Raw genomic sequence first — 22,373 nt, forward strand, 5'->3', positions numbered from 1 at the left:
GAACACACACATACCATAGAGAGAACACACACATATCGTAGAAAGAACACACACGTACTGTAGAGAGAACACACCCATACTGTAGAGAGACTGTAGAGAGAACACATACGGACTGTAGAGAGAACACACACGTACTGGAGAGAGACTGTAGAGAGAACACATACGGACTGTAGAGAGAACACAGACGTACTGGAGAGAGAACACACACATAGTGTAGAGAGAACACACAGGTAATGTAGAAAGAACACACACGTAATGTAGAGAGAACACACACGTAATGTAGAGAGAACACACGTAATGTAGAGATAACACACAGGTACTGTAGAGAGAACACACACGTACTGTAGAGAGAACACACACGTACTGTAGAGAGAACACACACGTACTGTAGAGAGAACACACACGTACTGTAGAGAGAACACACACGTACTGTAGAGAGAACACACACATGTACTGTAGAGAACACACACGTACTGTAGAGAGAACACACACGTAATGTAGAGAGAACACACACATACTGTAGAGAGAACACACACGTACTGTAGAGAGAACACACGCGTACTGTAGAGAGAACACACACGTACTGGAGAGAGAACACACACGTACTGTAGAGAGAACACACACGTAATGTAGAGAGAACACACACATACTGTAGAGAGAACACACACGTACTGTAGAGAGAACACACACGTACTGTAGAGAGAACACACAGGTAATGTAGAGAGAACACACACGTAATGTAGAGAGAACACACACGTAATGTAGAGAGAACACACACGTAATGTAGAGATAACACACAGGTACTGTAGAGAGAACACACACGTACTGTAGAGAGAACACACACGTACTGTAGAGAGAACACACACGTACTGTAGAGAGAACACACACGTACTGTAGAGAGAACACACACATGTACTGTAGAGAGAACACACACGTACTGTAGAGAGAACACACACGTAATGTAGAGAGAACACACACATACTGTAGAGAGAACACACACGTACTGTAGAGAGAACACACACGTAATGTAGAGAGAACACACACGTACTGTAGAGAGAACACACACGTAATGTAGAGAGAACACACACGTAATGTAGAGAGAACACACACATAGTGTAGAGAGAACACACACGTACTGTAGAGAGAACACACAGGTAATGTAGAGAGAACACACACGTAATGTAGAGAGAACACACACGTAATGTAGAGAGAACACACACGTAATGTAGAGAGAACACACGTAATGTAGAGATAACACACAGGTACTGTAGAGAGAACACACACGTACTGTAGAGAGAACACACACGTACTGTAGAGAGAACACACACATGTACTGTAGAGAGAACACACACATGTACTGTAGAGAGAACACACACATGTACTGTAGAGAGAACACACACGTACTGTAGAGAGATCACACACGTACTGTAGAGAGACTGTAGAGAGAACACACACATACTGTAGAGAGAACACACACATACTGGAGAGAGAACACACACGTACTGTAGAGAGAACACACACGTAATGTAGAGAGAACACACAGGTAATGTAGAGAGAACACACAGGTAATGTAGAGAGAACACACACGTAATGTAGAGAGAACACACACATAGTGTAGAGAGAACACATATACTGTAGAGCGAACGCACACTTACTGGAGAGAGAACACACACGTAATGTAGAGAGAATACACGTACTAGAGAGAGAACACACACATACTGTAGAGAGAACACATACGGACTGTAGAGAGAACACACACATACTGTAGAGAGAACACACACGTAATGTAGAGAGAACACACATACTGTAGAGAGAACACACACATACTGGAGAGAGAACACACACATACTGTAGAGAGACTGTAGAGAGAACACATACGGACTGTAGAGAGAACACACACATAGTGTAGAGAGAACACACCCATACTGTAGAGAGACTGTAGAGAGAACACACACGTACTGGAGAGAGAACATACACATACTGTAGAGAGAACACACACGTACTGGAGAGAAAACACGCACGTACTGTAGAGAGAACACACACGTAATGTAGAGAGAACACACATACTGTAGAGAGAACACACACATACTGGAGAGAGAACACACACATACTGTAGAGAGACTGTAGAGAGAACACATACGGACTGTAGAGAGAACACACACATAGTGTAGAGAGAACACACCCATACTGTAGAGAGACTGTAGAGAGAACACACACGTACTGGAGAGAGAACATACACATAGTGTAGAGAGAACACACACGTACTGGAGAGAAAACACGCACGTACTGTAGAGAGAACACACACTTACTGGAGAGAAAACACACGTACTGTAGAGAGAACACGCAGGTAATGTAGAGAGAACACACAGGTAATGTAGAGAGAACACACAGGCAATGTAGAGAGAACACAGGTAATGTAGAGAGAACACACAGGTAATGTATAGAGAACACACACGTAATGTAGAGAGAGCACACAGGTAATGTAGAGAGAACACACAGGTAATGTAGAGAGAACACATAGGTAATGTAGAGAGAACACACAGGTAATGTAGAGAGAACACAGGTAATGTAGAGAGAACACACAGGTAATGTAGAGAGAACACACACGTACTGTAGAGAGAACACACACGTACTGTAGAGAGAACACACCCATACTGTAGAGAGACTGTAGAGAGAACACACACGTACTGGAGAGAGAACATACACATACTGTAGAGAGAACACACACGTACTGGAGAGAAAACACACACGTACTGTAGAGAGAACACACACTTACTGGAGAGAAAACACACACGTACTGTAGAGAGAACACGCAGGTAATGTAGAGAGAACACGCAGGTAATGTAGAGAGAACACACAGGTAATGTAGAGAGAACACACAGACAATGTAGAGAGAACACACAGGTAATGTAGAGAGAACACAGGTAATGTAGAGAGAACACACAGGTAATGTAGAGAGAACACACAGGTAATGTAGAGAGAACACACAGGTAATGTAGAGAGAACACACAGGTAATGTAGAGAGAACACACAGGTAATGTAGAGAGAACACAGGTAATGTAGAGAGAACACACAGGTAATGTAGAGAGAACACACACGTACTGTAGAGAGAACACACACGTACTGTAGAGAGAACACACACGTACTGTAGAGAGAACACACACATAATGTAGAGAGAACACACACGTAATGTAGAGAGAACAAACACGTACTGTCTAGAGAACACACACGTACTGTAAAGAGAACACTCACGTAATGTAAAGAGACTGTAGAGAGAACACACAGGTAATGTAGAGAGAACACAGGTAATATAGAGAGAACACACAGGTAATGTAGAGAGAACACAGGTAATGTAGAGAGAACACACAGGTAATGTAGAGAGAACACACACGTACTGTACAGAGAACACACACGTACTGTAGAGAGAACACACACGTACTGTAGAGAGAACACACACGTACTGTAGAGAGAACACACACATAATGTAGAGAGAACACATACGTACTGTAGAGAGAACAAACACGTACTGTAGAGAGAACACACACGTAATGTAAAGAGACTGTAGAGAGAACACACACATACTGTAGAGAGAACACACACGCACTCTAGAGAGAACGCACATACTGTAGAGAGAACACACACGTACTGTAGAGAGAACAAACACGTAATGTAAAGAGACTGTAGAGAGAACACACACATACTGTAGAGAGAACACACACGCACTCTAGAGAGAACGCACATACTGTAGAGAGAACACACACGTACTGTAGTGAGAACAAACACGTAATGTAAAGAGACTGTAGAGAGAACACACACATACTGTAGAGAGAACACACACGCACTCTAGAGAGAACGCACATACTGTAGAGAGAACACACACGTACTGTAGAGAGAACAAACACGTAATGTAGAGAGAACACACCCGTACTGTAGAGAGAACACACACGTACTGTAGAGAGAACACACACGTACTGTAGAGAGAACACACACGTACTATAGAGAGAACACACCCGTACTGTAGAGAGAACACACATGTACTGTAGAGAGAACACACACGTAATGTAGAGAGAACACACACGTACTGTAGAGAGAACACACACGTACTGTAGAGAGAACACACACGTACTGTAGAGAGAACTCACACGTACTGTACAGAGAATTCACACGTACTGTAGAGAGAACACACACGTACGGTAGAGAGAACACACACGTACTGTAGAGAGAACACACACGTGCTGGAGAGAGAAAACACACACAGTGTAGAGAGAACACATATACTGTAGAGCGAACGCACACTTACTGGAGAGAGAACACACACGTAATGTAGAGAGAATACACGTACTGGAGAGAGAACACACACATACTGTAGAGAGAACACATACGGACTGTAGAGAGACTGTAGAGAGAACACATACGGACTGTAGAGAGAACACACACATAGTGTAGAGAGAACACATATACTGTAGAGAGAACGCACACATACTGGAGAGAGAACACACACGTAATGTAGAGAGAATACACGTACTGGAGAGAGAACACACACATACTGTAGAGAGAACACATATGGACTGTAGAGAGAACACACACATACTGTAGAGAGAACACACACGTACGGTAGAGAGAACACACACGTACTGTAGAGAGAACACACACGTACTGGAGAGAGAACACACACCTACTGGATAGAGAACACACACGTGCTGGAGAGAGAACACATACGTAATGTAGAGAGAACACACACGTAATGTAGAGAGAACACACGTACTGTAGAGAGAACACACACGTACTGGATAGAGAACACACACTTACTGGAGAGAGAACACACACATAGTGTAGAGAGAACACACATACTGTAGAGAGAACGCACACATACTGGAGAGAGAACACACACGTAATGTAGAGAGAACACACATACTGTAGAGAGAACACACACGTACTGGAGAGAGAACACATACGTACTGGAGAGAGAACACACACGTAATGTAGAGAGAACACACACATAGTGTAGAGAGAACACACATACTGTAGAGAGAACGCACACGTACTGGAGAGAGAACACACGTACTGGAGAGAGAACACACACATACTGTAGAGAGACTGTAGAGAGAACACATACGGACTGTAGAGAGACTACACACGTACTGGAGAGAGAACACACACGTACTGTAGAGAGAACACACACGTACTGGAGAGAGAACACACATACTGTACAGAGAACTTACACGTTCTGGAGAGAGAACGCACACGTACTGTAGAGAGAACAAACACGTACTGGAGAGAGAACAAACACGTACTGGAGAGAGAACTCACACGTAATGAAGAGGGGGGGGGGGGGGGGGGGGGGGGGTTAGAGAGAGAGCTAACAGTAACTGGTCAGGTTATGTTTCAGTCCTTGTCCATTTCGGAGTTAACATCGTAATGTACTCCCCCAGGATCTAAATAGCATAAGTTTTGGTCAAACAAAGAACACTGTGTGTGTGTGTGTGTGTGTGTGTGTGTGTGTGTGTGTGTGTGTGTGTGTGTGTGTGTGTGTGTGTGTGTGTGAGGTGAGGAGAAAGAGGGAGAATGGAGCTGGCTAATAATTGGATCTGTTTACGTGTGTTTTTGTAACAGGCAGAGAGAGAGAGCGATAGCCTCACAAAATATGCCAATGATATCTCCAACCATCAAAACCCAGAATGACATATAAATGCACATCTTTGATCATGGTAATTTTGGCAATTAGAATAATTTTTTTCTGGAAGAGAGAACAGTGTTAGACGATGATCAAACCGTTCCCTTATATTTTGAATTGTCTGAATGTTTAGAGCCTGTTTGTTTAGCCGAACACTCCTCTATTTAAAAAAGCCCATTGATTATTTCATAGTGTGGCGTTAACCTTTAAATATGGTGATTTTCATGTGGCCCGGTGGCCATAATGATGCAATATAGTATCTATTCAATCAAAGCCGCAATCTGTGTTTCCTGTCTAGGAAAATACATGTTCTTCTTGTTTCTAGATTGGGAAAATAATCATTAGAGTTTATTTAGATTTCTCTTTTGGTTGCTCTTAAGTGTGTGTGGTAACAGATGCGGGCCAGTAATTGGTGAGTGAGGGCTGAAAAGGAAGGAATCAATAATGCGTGTGTGTGTGTGTGCTTGTGCGTGTGCGTGCGTGTGAGCGAGCGCGTTTGTGTGTGCGTGTGTGTGGTAATGGCGGTAGAGTAGGGAGAGTCATTAGGCTCACTGCTAGGTCTCAGACTCACTATAATTACCAACTCTCTAGCTGGAACACACACCTACATCCTCTGTCCTCTTATCCACACACACATCCTTCATTGATGCACATCTCACACACTTACATCCACTGCCTTTTGGGAGAAGAGCTTACTGCCAAGACATCGTATGAGCCACACACACACACCCGAATCTAGTGTGTTGGAACCAGTCTTTTGGCAGTCCTTTAAACCCCCTGCAGAATGTTTCAGGAAGGACAAATCAAACTAAAAAGTGTGTGTGTGTGTTTCACTGCAAACCTAATTACCTTGTAACGGTGGACCAGGCTGGTGCCTTTATGTGATAATAATTCTAGTAATGATGTTTTTACCATTATGACTCATTGTTCCTTCTTTGAAAGCCCGGTTATTTCAATATGTTAATGTTTAATAGAAACACTCATATGTTTTGCTTATTACAACCAGAGGAGGCTGGTGGGAGGAGCTATAGGAGGACGGGCTCATTGTAGTGGCTGGAATGGAATCAATGAAACAGTATCAAACACATGAAATATATAGAAACCTCATGTTTGACCCCGTTCCATTTATTCCATTCCAGCCATTACGATGAGCCCGTCCTCCTATAGCTCCTCCCACCAGCCTCCTCTGATTACAACATCTGTTTTTACCTCAGGCAGTCACATATGATGTCACCATATCACCATTGTTATACATGTGATGTTGTCAGGTTATTATCGTGGCCTTTGTATTATTCCAGAGTGCCTCACTACCAACAGAGGTAGGATTTGAATCCAACACTCTCATAACTGGGTTTTACTTCAGTGGAGGCTTATTACATGCTTAGTTCACATTGATTCCATGTTAAATACATGTTGAAACAGTTGTGTTGATAGGTTGTTGACCTGTGTCTCTCTTCCTCTCTAGGTGTTGAAGGTCAGTCTGATAGGACACAGGAAGAGAATCCTGGCCTCACTGGGAGACAGGCTTCACCAAGACCCTCCACAGAAACCCCCACGGGCCATCTCCCTACGGGTCAGTGTGTGTGTGTGTGTGTGTGCGCTCTCTCTTCCCTCCCAGATGGTAGTAGTCCTAGAGACTGCAGACAGGTTCAGTGAGCTTAGGGGAAATATCTCCACTGCTGTTGTTAGCCTTCACAAGTCTCCCGGCAGACACAAAATGGATGCCGCCAGGACCACAATAGCACCGTAGTTTCCCCTCTCCCTGCCGGTACTGGATACTAATTACAAGATGCTGGATTCCATTCCCCAGTGCATATGGGTCTAATGTTAATCTAACAAAGGCCCGGGAAATGCTTCACCTCCTGGGACTCAATTTGATCTGGCAGCCAGGATGTGGCTGCTGCTCTGCAGCCTCTCAAGGCCCAGACACTTGCTTTCATTCCATTTAACAAATCGGTCCAGACAGAGGGGCTGGGCAGTCTCCACTGCAAATCTAGTCTGCTGTCCAGAGCCAGGCTAGCAAACATAGAGGAGGCTGAAGGTTTATTCAGCATAGCATATTGCCATGTTCCAAAAGCATTCAACTAGATACCACTTAGAATGCATGCTCAACACAGTAGCTTCATTTTAAGAGGTATGCTAGTGAAAATAATAAGATAAGAGGTAAGCAAGGCAATCACTATGTAGTGGAATCATTATACCATTATTGTCTTGCCCTAATTTTGCCCTAATTTGAGGCATGCCCACATTGGGAATAGCCAGTAGTGGCAGTCTTGAAATTTGACCTCTTGTTTTCTAGATACAGCCTATCATGGAGTCTCAAAAGCATCACATGGCACACTTCACCAGCATTTAATAACCTCTCCCCTCTGTCCATCCATCCTCCCAGGAGCCCGGTGGCTGCAACACCCCTCCCCAGATCCTTCCGGGCCAGGCTGCGTACACCACGGCGGGTGTCCCAGGGGGCTCATTGGACGTGCAGCACCTCATCATGCAGGCGGACGCACGGCGCCGCCAGCGCTCCAACGACAACTACTTAGAGGAGATGCCTCGCTCCAAACTGGAGCGGCAGATGGCCCAAGTCAGCATGGTGAGAGGGGTGGGGGGGGGGGGGGGGGAAGGAAGGGTAGAATGAGAGAGGAATAGACAGCAGCCTCTCACAATTATTTTCCTGTGTGTCCCTATTTGTCCTCTCTACCAAACTACGAAAGCGTGATGATTAATACAGTATGATATGACATATCATTCATCCTCCCGGATGATCAGGGGGCAGAACGCTGTTATCAATAATTTGTACACTACAAATTGACCGCAAGAACAGATATAGTATTAGATCAAAATAGTATCCTTTCAAACCTTGATTACTTTGGGATAAGATCACATATGCATTTATTTATACTTGGAAACTACTGTACTTGGGAACAACTGTACTTGGGAACAACTGTACTTGGGAACAACTGTACTTGGAAACTACTGTACTTGGGAACAACTGTACTTGGGAACAACTGTACTTGGGAACAACTGTACTTGGAAACTACTGTACTTGGGAACAACTGTACTTGGGAACAACTGTACTTGGGAACAACTGTACTTGGGAACAACTGTACTTGGGAACTACTGTACTTGGGAACTACTGTACTTGGGAACAACTGTACTTGGGAACAACTGTACTTGGGAACAACTGTACTTGGGAACTACTGTACTTGGGAACTACTGTACTTGGGAGCTACTGTACTTGGGAACAACTGTACTTGGGAACAACTGTACTTGGGAACTACTGTACTTGGAAACTACTGTACTTGGGAACTACTGTACTTGGAAACTACTGTACTTGGGAACAACTGTACTTGGGAACAACTGTACTTGGGAACAACTGTACTTGGAAACTACTGTACTTGGGAACAACTGTACTTGGAAACTACTGTACTTGGGAACAACTGTACTTGGGAACAACTGTACTTGGGAACTACTGTACTTGGGAACAACTGTACTTGGGAACTACTGTACTTGGGAACTACTGTACTTGGGAACAACTGTACTTGGGAACTACTGTACTTGGGAACAACTGTACTTGGGAACTACTGTACTTGGGAACTACTGTACATGGGAACAACTGTACTTGGGAACTACTGTACTTGGGAGCAACTGTACTTGGGAACAACTGTACTTGGAAACTACTGTACTTGGGAACAACTGTACTTGGAAACTACTGTACTTGGGAACAACTGTACTTGGAAACTACTGTACTTGGGAACAACTGTACTAAAAAAAATACATATATATACAGTCGTGGCCAAAAGTTTTGTGGATGACACAAATATACATTTTCACAAAGTCTGCTGCCTCAATTGTTTTTAGATATTTTTGTCAGATGTTACTATGGAATACTGAAGTATAATTAAAAGCATTTCAGAAGTGTCAAAGGCTTTTATTGAAAATTACAAGTTGATGCAAAGAGTCAATATTTGCAGTGTTGACCCTTCTTTTTCAAGACCTCTGCAATCCGCCCTGTCATGCTGTCAATTAACTTCTGGCAGCCCATTCTTGCATAATCAATGCTTGGAGTTTGTCAGAATTTGTGGGTTTTTGTTTGTCTCCTCTTGAGGATTGACCACAAGTTCTCAATGGGATTAAGGTCTGGGGAGTTTCCTGGCCATGGACCCAAAATATTGATGTTTTGTTCCCAGAGCCAGGCAAGGTGCTTCATCATGCTGGAAAAGGCATTGTTCATCACCAAACTGTTCCTGGATGGTTGGGAGAAGTTGCTCTCGGGATGTGTTGGTACCATTCTTTATTTATGGCTGTGTTCTTAGGCAAAATTGTGAGTGAGCCCACTCCCTTGGCTGAGAAGCAACCCCACACATGAATGGTCTCAGGATGCTTTACTGTTGGCATGACACAGGACTGATGGTAGTGCTCACCTTGTCTTCTCCGGACAAGCTTTTTTCCGGATGCCCCAAACAATCGGAAAGGGGATTCATCAGAGAAAATGACCCAGCCCTCAGCAGTCCAATCCCTGTACCTTTTGCAGAATATCAGTTTGTCCCTGATGTTTTTCCTGGATAGAAGTGGCTTCTTTGCTGCCCTTCTTGACACTAGGCCATCCTCAAGTCTTCGTCTCACTGTGCGTGCAGATGCACTCACACTTGCCTGCTGCCATTCCTGAGCAAGCTCTGTACTGGCCGATCCCGCAGCTGAGACGGTCCTGGCGCTTGCTGGACTTTCTTGGGCGCCCTGAAGCCTTCTTCACAACAATTGAACTGCTCTCCTTGAAGTTCTTGATGATCCGATAAATAGTTGATTTAGGTGCAATCTTACTGGCTGTGCCTGTGAATCCCTTTTTGTGAAAAGCAATGATGACGCATGCGTTTCCTTGCAGGTAACCATGGTTGACAGAGGAAGAACAATGATTCCAAGCACCACCCTCCTTTTTTGAAGCTTCCAGTCTGTTATTCAAACTCAATCAGCATGACAAAGTGATCTCCAGCCGTGTCTTCGTTAACACTCACACCTGTGTTAACGAGAGAATCACTGACATGATGTCAGCTGGTCCTTTTGTGGCAGGGCTGAAATGCAGTGGAAATGTTTTTTGGGGATTCAGTTCATTTGCATGGCAAAGAGGTACTTTAAAAGTAATTGCAGTTCAACTGATCACTCTTCATAACATTCTGGAGTATATGCAAATTGCTATCATACAAACTGAGGCAGCAGACTTTGTGAAAATGTATATTTGTGTCATTCTCAAAACTTTTGCCCACGACTGTATATTTGGCCCTTGGATTGCCTATTGGAGAATCCTGCCCTATACTGTACCATAACTGCTCTACCAACCTGTATTAGCATGCTATTTAACTTATATACAGTGCATTCCCGCAAGTATTCAGACCCCTTCGCTTTTCCCACATTTTGTTATGTTACAGCCTTATTCTAAAATGGATTAAATAGCAATTTTTCCCATTCCCCATTGGTTTGGAAAGGCACACAGCTGTCTATATAAGGTCCTTCAGTGCATGTCAGAGCAAAAATCAAGCCATGATGTCGAAGGAATAGTCCGTAGAGCTCCGAGACAGGATTGTGTCGAGGAATTCTGCAGCATTGAAGATCCGCAAGAACACAGTGGCCTCCATCATTCTTAAATGGAAAAAAGTTTGGAACCACCAAGACTCTTCCTAGAGCTGGCCGCCTGGCCAAGCTGAGCAATCAGGAGAGAAGGGCCTTAGTCAGGGAGGTGGCCAAGAACATGATGGTCACTCCGACTGAGCTCCAGAGTTACTCTGTGAAGATGGGAGAACCTTCCAGAAGGACAACCATCTATGTAGCACACCACCAATCAGACCTTTATGATAGATTGGCCAGATGAAAGCCTCTCCTCAGCACATGACAGCCCACTTTGAGTTTGCCAAAAGGCACTTAAAGACTCTCAGACCATGAGGAACAAGCTTCTCTGGTCTGAAACCAAGATTGAACTCTTTGGCCTGAATGCCAAGTGTCACGTCTGGAGGAAACCTGGCACCATCCCTACGGTGAAGCATGGTGATGGCAGCATCATGCTGTGTGGATGTTTTTCAGCGGCAGGGACTGGGAGACTAGTCAGGATCGAGTCAAAGATGAACAGATCAAAGTACAGAGAGAACCTTGATGAAAACCTGCACCAGAGCGCTCAGGACCTCAGACTGGAGTGAAGGTTCACCTTCCGACAGGACAACGACCCTAAGCACACAGCCAAGACAACGCAGGAGTGGCTTTGGGACAAGTCTCTGAATGTCCTTGATTGGCCCAGCCAGAGCCCGGACTTGAAACCGATCTAATATCTCTGGAGAGACCTGACAATAGCTGTGAAGCGTCGCTCCCCATCCAACCTGACAGAGCTTGAGAGGATCTGCAGAGAATAATTGGAGAAACTCCCCAAATACAGGTGTGTCAAGCTTGTAGCGTCAAACCCAAGAAGACTCGAGGCTGTAATCGATGCCAAAGGTGCTTCAACAAAGTACTGAGTAAAGGGTCTGAATACTTATGTAAATGTGATATTTCAGTTTTTGTTTTTAATACATGTGCAAACATTTCTAAAAACCTATTTTTGCTTTGTCATTATGGGGTATTGTGTGTAGATTGATTTTGGAAAAAAAATCGATAATAATTTTTGAATAAGGCTGTAACGTAACGAAATGTGGAAAGTCAAGGGGTCTGAATATTAGCATGCATGGTACAGTATGGTAACCTCTACCAAAATCCATGATCTTCCTATTGAACCTCTCCACCAACCTATGAAATCACGGTCGGCGAGTCAGAGGCATCTGGGAGAGCAGCTTCTCTTAAGCGTTCCTTTGATCTACCCCGATTAGGGTCCATCCGGAGTGTGTGTGAGAGTGTGTGTGATTCACAGAGCTTGTCGCACCAGACACACACTTATGTTTCTACACGACTGACTCTTTGAAGTGCGTTTGTGTCACGACTCATGACAACATTGGCCTCTTTAGAGCAGCACTCAGGTGACTGCAGTGAGTCAACAAGGTCGTGTAGAGGGGATCATTATGGAGACTTCTGTATTCCTCTCACTCTCATATACTTTCCACTCTTTCCTTTATCTCTCCCTTTTTCCCCCTTTTCCCTCCACAATGCCTCTCCACATTGCCTCTGACTGCCCATCGCAACTGAGGCAGTCAGAGATCATGCCCTACTCCCTCACCATTACTACTGAGGCAGTCAGAGATCATGCCCTGCTCCCTCCCCATTACTACTGAGGCAGTCCGAGATCATACCCTACTCCCCCTATTGCTACTGAGGCAGTCAGAGACCATGCCCTGCCCCCCATCCCCATTGCTACTGAGGCAGTCAGAGATCATGCCCTACTCCCTCCCCATTACTACTGAGGCAGTCAGAGATCATGCCCTACTCCCTCCCCATTACTACTGAGGCAGTCAGAGATCATGCCCTGCTCCCTCCCCATTACTACTGAGGCAGTCAGAGATCATGCCCTACTCCCCCTATTTCTACTGAGGCAGTCAGAGATCATGCCCTACTCCCCCCATTGCCACTGAGGCAGTCAGAGATCATGTCCTGCTCCCTCCCCATTACAACTGAGGCAGTCAGCGATCATGGCCGACTACCCCTCATGACCTGCTCCCTCTCCATTACTACTGAGGCAGTCAGAGATCATGTCCTGCTCCCTCCCCATTACGACTGAGGCAGTCAGAGAACATGGCCTTCTACCCCTCATGACCTACTCCCCCCATTACTACTGAGGCAGTCAGAGATCATGTCCTGCTCCCTCCCCATTACTACTGAGGCAGTCAGAGATCACGCCCTGCTCCCTCCCCATTACGACTGAGGCAATCAGAGATCATGGCCTTCTACCCCTCATGCCCTACTCCCCCCATTGCTACTGAGGCAGTCAGAGAACATGCCCTACTCCCCCCATTGCTTCTGAGGCAGTCAGAGATCATGCCCTGCTCCCTCCCCATTACTACTGAGGCAGACAGAGATCATGCCCTACTCCCCCCATTACTAGAGGCAGTCAGAGATGATGCCCTACTCCCCCCATTACTACTGAGGCAGTCAGAGATCATGCCCTGCTCCCACCCCATTACTACTGAGGCAGACAGATATCATGCCCTACTCCCCCCATTGCTACTGATGCAGTCAGAGATCATGCCCTACTCCCCCCATTGCTTCTGAGACAGTCAGAGATCATGCCCTGCTCCCCCCATTACTAGTGAGGCAGTCAGAGATCATGCCGCCCCCATTACTACTGAGTCAGTCAGAGATCATGCCCTACTCCCCCCATTGCTACTGAGGCAGTCAAAGAACTCCCTCCATTACTACTGAGGCAGTCAGAGATGATGCCCTACTACCCCTCATGCCCTACTCCCCCCATTACTACTGAGGCAGTCAGAGATCATGCCCTGCTCCCTCCCCATTACTACTGAGGCAGACAGAGATCATGCCCTACTCCCCCCATTACTAGAGGCAGTCAGAGATGATGCCCTACTCCCCCCATTACTACTGAGGCAGTCAGAGATCATGCCCTGCTCCCACCCCATTACTACTGAGGCAGACAGATATCATGCCCTACTCCCCCCATTGCTTCTGAGACAGTCAGAGATCATGCCCTGCTCCCCCCATTACTAGTGAGGCAGTCAGAGATCATGCCGCCCCCATTACTACTGAGTCAGTCAGAGATCATGCCCTACTCCCCCCATTGCTACTGAGGCAGTCAAAGAACTCCCTCCATTACTACTGAGGCAGTCAGAGATGATGCCCTACTCCCCCCATTACTACTGAGGCAGTCAGAGATGATGCCCTACTCCCCCATTACTACTGAGGCAGTCAAATAACTCCCTCCATTACTACTGAGGCAGTCAGAGATCATGCCCTGCTCCCCCCATTACTACTGAGGCAGTCAGAGATCATGCCCCCCCCCCCCCCCCCCCCCCCCATTGCTACTGAGGCAGTCAAAGACGTGGCCCTACTCACTCCATTACTACTGAGACAGTCAGAGATCATGCCCTGCTCCCCCCATTACTACTGAGGCAGTCAGAGATCATGCCCTGCTCCCCCCATTACTACTGAGGCAGTCAGAGATCATGCCCTACCCCCCCCCCATTGCTACTGAGGCAGTCAAAGACGTGGCCCTACTCACTCCATTACTACTGAGACAGTCAGAGATCATGCCCTGGGCCCCATTACAGGAATAATGAAGTTCTCTCTCTTTCTCTGTGCTCTTTCTGGTCTTTATATAATTGTGTTTTGTTCTCCCCATCTCTCTTTCTCCCCCCCCCCTCTCTATCTATCTCTGTAATTTAGATCAGTTAGAGTAGCCCAGTGTCTTGGAGTAGATTACCTGTTCTGATCCTCCTCTAGGGCTCACCCTGCAGCTATTTACCCCGATGTCATTATCCCTGATTACCTCACCTCCAGAGTATCTCATTAAGACGCAGATGGATGTGACACACAAACAAACAAGCACTCCCATATAGTACAAACAAGCACTCCCATATAGTGGATCAGCACCTGTCATGGGACTTTGATTATGAAACTGTGTCGGGAGGATTTCCTCACACTCCAGCCTTGTTGTAAACATTGCCTGTGTGATTATCGTCTGCTTGATTATTATAGACCATAGAGTTGGATAGAGGCCACGTCTTTGCATATTTGCCATTATGGTTTCTATTACAGCATGGGCAGTGCCATTGAGGGCTATCTCCATTGATGAAAGTCCTCAATGGCACTGCCCATGCTAAAACAGGCTTTGTGGAAAGTGCACCCTCTATCCAGCTCTATGTTATCAACCAACTTATTGTTGTCCTGATCCTGGATCTTATTTCTATTTATTTATCAGTCTCATGATGTTGGAGAAAGACCTTCTGCAAGAAATGATACTGTAAGTTGTATGTGATGCTAGTGTGCATCAAATACTGTTGTTGTCATTGTACGTGACAAACAGTCGAACAGTCAACTGTCAATGTACGTGATATAAATGTACATTATATTTGTTGATAATACAAGTCCATTTACTCATGATCATTTCCATTTGATTTAGAACATATTGGCTAAGGGAAAAGTACTGTAGCTAAATATATATCCATTTCCTGTTTCTGTTGAAAGGGATGAAAGAAAGAAGGACAGGGGATTTTCCACACAGTGCCAGGGGAGGTGTGAGCATCATAGCACTAGCTAGGGGAATTAAACAGTATGAAAAGCCATTTCAATATGACCCTTCTAAGACTGTTAAAACACACTTAGCATTAGGAGAGGATGATCCATAGAAACACAGTGAGGTCTCAAAATGTTTTTGAAATGTTGTTGAAGCGTTGTTGAAGCGTTGTTGTTAAGCTTTTCATGTTCAGTCAGTCTGGATAGAACCTGTTACATCATAGAAGTGCCATGTGGTTAGGAGCAAACAGCAACACATATCTGACAGACTAGATGTATCAGCTCAGAATATGCTTGACTTAAGTTTGTGCCCAATCCTTTTCCTTGTAATCGTCTGTGATTCCTCATCCGTGGCCTCTGTCTGATCTTGCCATTGGCTGTCGTTACAGCAAGGCGAATGGTGCGAGCCAATCACGTTGCGTCCTCCCAACGAGGCCACCTCGTCCACTCCAGTGCAATACTGGCAGCACCACCCTGAGAAGCTCATCTTCCAGTCGTGTGACTATGAAGCTTACGTGAGTAGTCCTGTCCCTACGTTATACAGTGTGTGTGTGTGTTAGTATGCTTTTCATGCATGTATGATATGCTTGTGAATGCATGCAAAACGCTACATTAGCATCGTATCATATTCTACAGCAGCGGTATTCAAAGTCGGGAACATCAGTGGGGTCAATAAAAAGGAACTAAACATTTAGAGTACAGATTATTATATGGGACAATATACGTTTTTCAGAAAGATAATACAAACAAATACAATTTTATTGAGTAAATGTATTTTGATAAGAGAAGAAACTATAATGAAGGTTATTTGTTTATGTAAAAATTTACAGATTTTAAGGTTGTGACATATTTGGGTTAGGGTGGGGTTTAGAGAAATTATTAGGGAAGAAAATTCTCCAGAAATTCTGGTGGAACGAACCCCGCTGAAAAGGTTTGAATAATACTGTAATGTGGGAGAGATGCCCTGTCTGCCAAGGGGGTTCAAGACACACACTTTCAGGGTCCCCCCCCCCCCCCCCCCCCCCGACTTAAAGTACCTGCACTTGTGTTACCTAACCGACACACTGGAGGTATTCAGGAGTAAAACCATGTTTCACCCTTCGATCAATACTGCACCAAGCTATTCACGCTGCTGCAGTAATTTTAGCCTCCCGTTACATAAAACCAACCATGTTTCCAAGGATACTGCACATGTACATTTGATTGGCTTAGCCCCAGCAACCATGTAACACTGATTACTACCCACTTTCAGCTGATGAATCACCGGGAAGATGATTGGCTCCCATTTGGAGTCTGGAGGCTCCCATTGGCTCTCGGGGCCAGCCGTGTTGAATTGTGATTGACTCTTGCACAGTTGTGCATAGCGATTGGCTTAGAGGTGCTGTTGTGGAGATGAGGGGGCTAGAGGATTAGAGAGAAAGAGCGAGGGAGAGAGAAACAGTGAGTGTGAGTAAGCGAGAGAGTTTGTGATAGAGTGAGGGAAAAGGTAGTGTGGGTTGAGAGAGGGAGGGATAAGGAAGTGATGGTTGAGAGAGTGAGGGAAAAAGGTAGTGTGGGTTGAGAGAGTGGGGGATAAGGTAGTGTGGGTTGAGAGAGGGAAGAAGGAAGGCAGAGAGAGAAAGTGTAAATAAATTAAATAATCAGTGCCAAGCAACTACTCTCCCAGGACTGAAGCTCCACATGGCCCCACGAAGTGAGATAGAGGAGAATCTGAGAGAGAAAGAAAAGGAGGGAGAGAGAGAGAGAAGGATGGAGAGATTAAGCGAGGGAGGAAAAGTGAGGAGTATAGGGAGGCATATAAAGTAAGAAGGAGGGAGGCAGGGATGGAGGGAAAAATAAATACTGAGTTACAGTGTGACTAAAAGGAAGAGACAGACATTTAAAAAAGCATGGAGAGTTAAGCACTGAGATAGAGGATAGAGTTGAGGATGTAAGCAGTGTACAGAGTAAGAGGATGTAAGCAGTGTACAGAGGAAGAGGATAGTTGAGGATGTAAGCAGTGTACAGAGTAAGAGGATAGTTGAGGATGTAAGCAGTGTACAGAGTAAGAGGATAGAGTTGAGGATGTAAGCAGTGTACGGAGTAAGAGGATAGAGTTGAGGATGTAAGCAGTGTGGAAGAGGATAGAGTTGAGGATGTAAGCAGTGTACGGAGTAAGAGGATAGAGTTGAGGATGTAAGCAGTGTGGAAGAGGATAGAGTTGAGGATGTAAGCAGTGTACAGAGGAAGAGGATAGAGTTGAGGATGTAAGCAGTGTACGGAGTAAGAGGATAGTTGAGGATGTAAGCAGTGTACAGAGTAAGAGGATAGTTGAGGATGTAAGCAGTGTGGAAGAGGATAGAGTTGAGGATGTAAGCAGTGTACAGAGGAAGAGGATAGAGTTGAGGATGTAAGCAGTGTACAGAGGAAGAGGATAGAGTTGAGGATGTAAGCAGTGTGGAAGAGGATAGAGTTGAGGATGTAAGCAGTGTGGAAGAGGATAGAGTTGAGGATGTAAGCAGTGTACAGAGTAAGAGGATAGTTGAGGATGTAAGCAGTGTACGGAGTAAGAGGATAGAGTTGAGGATGTAAGCAGTGTGGAAGAGGATAGAGTTGAGGATGTAAGCAGTGTACAGAGTAAGAGGATAGTTGAGGATGTAAGCAGTGTACGGAGTAAGAGGATAGAGTTGAGGATGTAAGCAGTGTACGGAGGAAGAGGATAGTTGAGGATGTAAGCAGTGTACGGAAGAAGAGGATAGTTGAGGATGTAAGCAATGTACGGAGGAAGAGGATAATTGAGGATGTAAGCAGTTTACGGAGGAAGAGGATAGAGTTGAGGATGTAAGCAGTGTACAGAGGAAGAGGATAGTTGAGGATGTAAGCAGTGTACAGAGGAAGAGGATAGTTGAGCATGTAAGCAGTGTACAGAGGAAGAGGATAGTTGAGGATGTAAGCAGTGTACAGAGGAAGAGGATAGTTGAGGATGTAAGCAGTGTACAGAGTAAGAGGATAGAGTTGAGGATGTAAGCAGTGAGGAAGAGGATAGAGTTGAGGATGTAAAAAGAGAGAAGAGAGGGACAAATCCTCTAAGGCCTGATGCTGTAAACGCACTGATTCTATTACTCACAATGATCTTCATTCAACCAGAGACAATTCTCTAATGTCATTACAATGTTGTCTTCATAAAACCAAACTTTGTTTTAATCAATTCTTTAATATAGACCAGCTCTAATGTCATTATACTTTCTTTATTATAGACCAGCTCTGATGTCATTATACTTTCTTTATTATAGACCATCTCTGATGTCATTATACTTTCTTTATTATAGACCAGCTCTGTCATTATGCTTTCTTTATTATAGACCAGCTCCGATGTCATTATACTTTCTTTATTATAGACCAGCTCTGATGTCATTATACTTTCTTTATTATAGACCAGCTCTGTCATTATACTTTCTTTATTGTAGACCAGCTCTGATGTCATTATACTTTCTTTATTATAGACCATCTCTGATGTCATTATACTTTCTTTATTATAGACCAGCTCTGATGTCATTATGCTTTCTTTATTATAGACCAGCTCTGTCATTATACTTTCTTTATTATAGACCAGCTCTGATGTCATTATACTTTCTTTATTATAGACCAGCTCTGTCATTATACTTTCTTTATTATAGACCATCTCTGATGTCATTATACTTTCTTTATTATAGACCAGCTCTGATGTCATTATGCTTTCTTTATTATAGACCAGCTCTGATGTCATTATACTTTCTTTATTATAGACCATCTCTGATGTCATTATACTTTCTTTATTATAGACCAGCTCTGATGTCATTATACTTTCTTTATTATAGACCAGCTCTGATGTCATTATACTTTCTTTATTATAGACCAGCTCTAATGTCATTATACTTTCGTTATTATAGACCAGCTCTGATGTCATTATACTTTCTTTATTATAGACCAGCTCTGATGTCATTATACTTTCTTTATTATAGACCAGCTCTGATGTCATTATACTTTCTTTATTATAGACCAGCTTTGTCATTATGCTTTCTTTATTATAGACCAGCTCTGATGTCATTATACTTTCTTTATTATAGACCAGCTCTGATGTCATTATACTTTCTTTATTATAGACCAGCTCTGTCATTATGCTTTCTTTGTTATAGACCAGCTCTGATGTCATTATACTTTCTTTATTATAGACCAGCTCTGATGTCATTATACTTTCTTTATTATAGACCAGCTCTGTCATTATACTTTCTTTATTATAGACCAGCTCTGATGTCATTATACTTTCTTTATTATAGACCAGCTCTGTCATTATGCTTTCTTTATTATAGACCAGCTCTGATGTCATTATACTTTCTTTATTATAGACCAGCTCTGATGTCATTATACTTTCTTTATTATAGACCAGCTCTGTAATTATGCTTTCTTTATTATAGACCAGCTCTGATGTCATTATACTTTCTTTATTATAGACCAGCTCTGATGTCATTATACTTTCTTTATTATAGACCATCTCTGATGTCATTATACTTTCTTTATTATAGACCAGCTCTGATGTCATTATGCTTTCTTTATTATAGACCAGCTCTGATGTCATTATACTTTCTTTATTATAGACCAGCTCTAATGTCGTTATACTTTCTTTATTATAGACCAGCTCTGATGTCATTACAATGTTGTCTTCATAAAACCAAACTTTGTTGTAATCAATTCTTTAATATAGACCAGCTCTGATGTCATTATACTTTCTTTATTATAGACCAGCTCTGTCATTATGCTTTCTTTATTATAGACCAGCTCTGATGTCATTATACTTTCTTTATTATAGACCAGCTCTGATGTCATTATACTTTCTTTGTTATAGACCAGCTCTGATGTCATTATACTTTCTTTATTATAGACCAGCTCTGTCATTATGCTTTCTTTATTATAGACCAGCTCTGATGTCATTATACTTTCTTTATTATAGACCAGCTCTGATGTCATTATACTTTCTTTATTATAGACCAGCTCTGTAATTATGCTTTCTTTATTATAGACCAGCTCTGATGTCATTATACTTTCTTTATTATAGACCAGCTCTGATGTCATTATACTTTCTTTATTATAGACCAGCTCTGATGTCATTATACTTTCTTTATTATAGACCAGCTCTGATGTCATTATACTTTCTTTATTATAGACCATCTCTGATGTCATTATACTTTCTTTATTATAGACCAGCTCTGATGTCATTATGCTTTCTTTATTATAGACCAGCTCTGTCATTATACTTTCTTTATTATAGACCAGCTCTAATGTCGTTATACTTTCTTTATTATAGACCAGCTCTGATGTCATTACAATGTTGTCTTCATAAAACCAAACTTTGTTGTAATCAATTCTTTAATATAGACCAGCTCTGATGTCATTATACTTTCTTTATTATAGACCAGCTCTGTCATTATGCTTTCTTTATTATAGACCAGCTCTGATGTCATTATACTTTCTTTATTATAGACCAGCTCTGATGTCATTATACTTTCTTTGTTATAGACCAGCTCTGATGTCATTATACTTTCTTTATTATAGACCAGCTCTGTCATTATACTTTCTTTATTATAGACCAGCTATGATGTCATTATACTTTCTTTATTATAGACCAGCTCTGTCATTATGCTTTCTTTATTATAGACCAGCTCTGATGTCATTATACTTTCTTTATTATAGACCAGCTCTGATGTCATTATACTTTCTTTATTATAGACCAGCTCTGTAATTATGCTTTCTTTATTATAGACCAGCTCTGATGTCATTATACTTTCTTTATTATAGACCAGCTCTGATGTCATTATACTTTCTTTATTATAGACCATCTCTGATGTCATTATACTTTCTTTATTATAGACCAGCTCTGATGTCATTATGCTTTCTTTATTATAGACCAGCTCTGTCATTATACTTTCTTTATTATAGACCAGCTCTAATGTCGTTATACTTTCTTTATTATAGACCAGCTCTGATGTCATTACAATGTTGTCTTCATAAAACCAAACTTTGTTGTAATCAATTCTTTAATATAGACCAGCTCTGATGTCGTTATACTTTCTTTATTATAGACCAGCTCTGTCATTATGCTTTCTTTATTATAGACCAGCTCTGATGTCATTATACTTTCTTTATTATAGACCAGCTCTGATGTCATTATACTTTCTTTGTTATAGACCAGCTCTGATGTCATTATACTTTCTTTATTATAGACCAGCTCTGATGTCATTATACTTTCTTTGTTATAGACCAGCTCTGATGTCATTATACTTTCTTTATTATAGACCAGCTCTGATGTCATTATACTTTCTTTGTTATAGACCAGCTCTGATGTCATTATACTTTCTTTATTATAGACCAGCTCTGATGTCATTATACTTTCTTTATTATAGACCAGCTCTGTCATTATGCTTTCTTTATTATAGACCAGCTCTGATGTCATTATACTTTCTTTATTATAGACCAGCTCTGATGTCATTATACTTTCTTTATTATAGACCATCTCTGATGTCATTATACTTTC

General features: G+C 42.9%; 1 protein-coding gene across 2 annotated transcripts in view; it reads left to right on the forward strand.

Moving 5' to 3' along the window:
- Nucleotides 1-22,373, forward strand: part of LOC139393225 (ankyrin repeat and sterile alpha motif domain-containing protein 1B-like) — a 366,701-nt gene that overhangs the window by 318,030 nt on the left and 26,298 nt on the right. The window contains exons 21-24 of one of the 2 annotated variants that reach the window (XM_071141673.1): nt 7,140-7,247; nt 8,064-8,264; nt 15,513-15,554; nt 16,216-16,341. In XM_071141673.1, the coding sequence (XP_070997774.1) occupies nt 7,140-7,247; nt 8,064-8,264; nt 15,513-15,554; nt 16,216-16,341 (477 nt within the window). The remainder of the gene's footprint in view (nt 1-7,139; nt 7,248-8,063; nt 8,265-15,512; nt 15,555-16,215; nt 16,342-22,373) is intronic. The other variant, XM_071141674.1, reaches the window with a different exon arrangement.

The sequence above is a fragment of the Oncorhynchus clarkii genome, chromosome 33 (assembly GCF_045791955.1).
Source record: "Oncorhynchus clarkii lewisi isolate Uvic-CL-2024 chromosome 33, UVic_Ocla_1.0, whole genome shotgun sequence".
Classification (NCBI taxonomy): domain Eukaryota; kingdom Metazoa; phylum Chordata; class Actinopteri; order Salmoniformes; family Salmonidae; genus Oncorhynchus; species Oncorhynchus clarkii.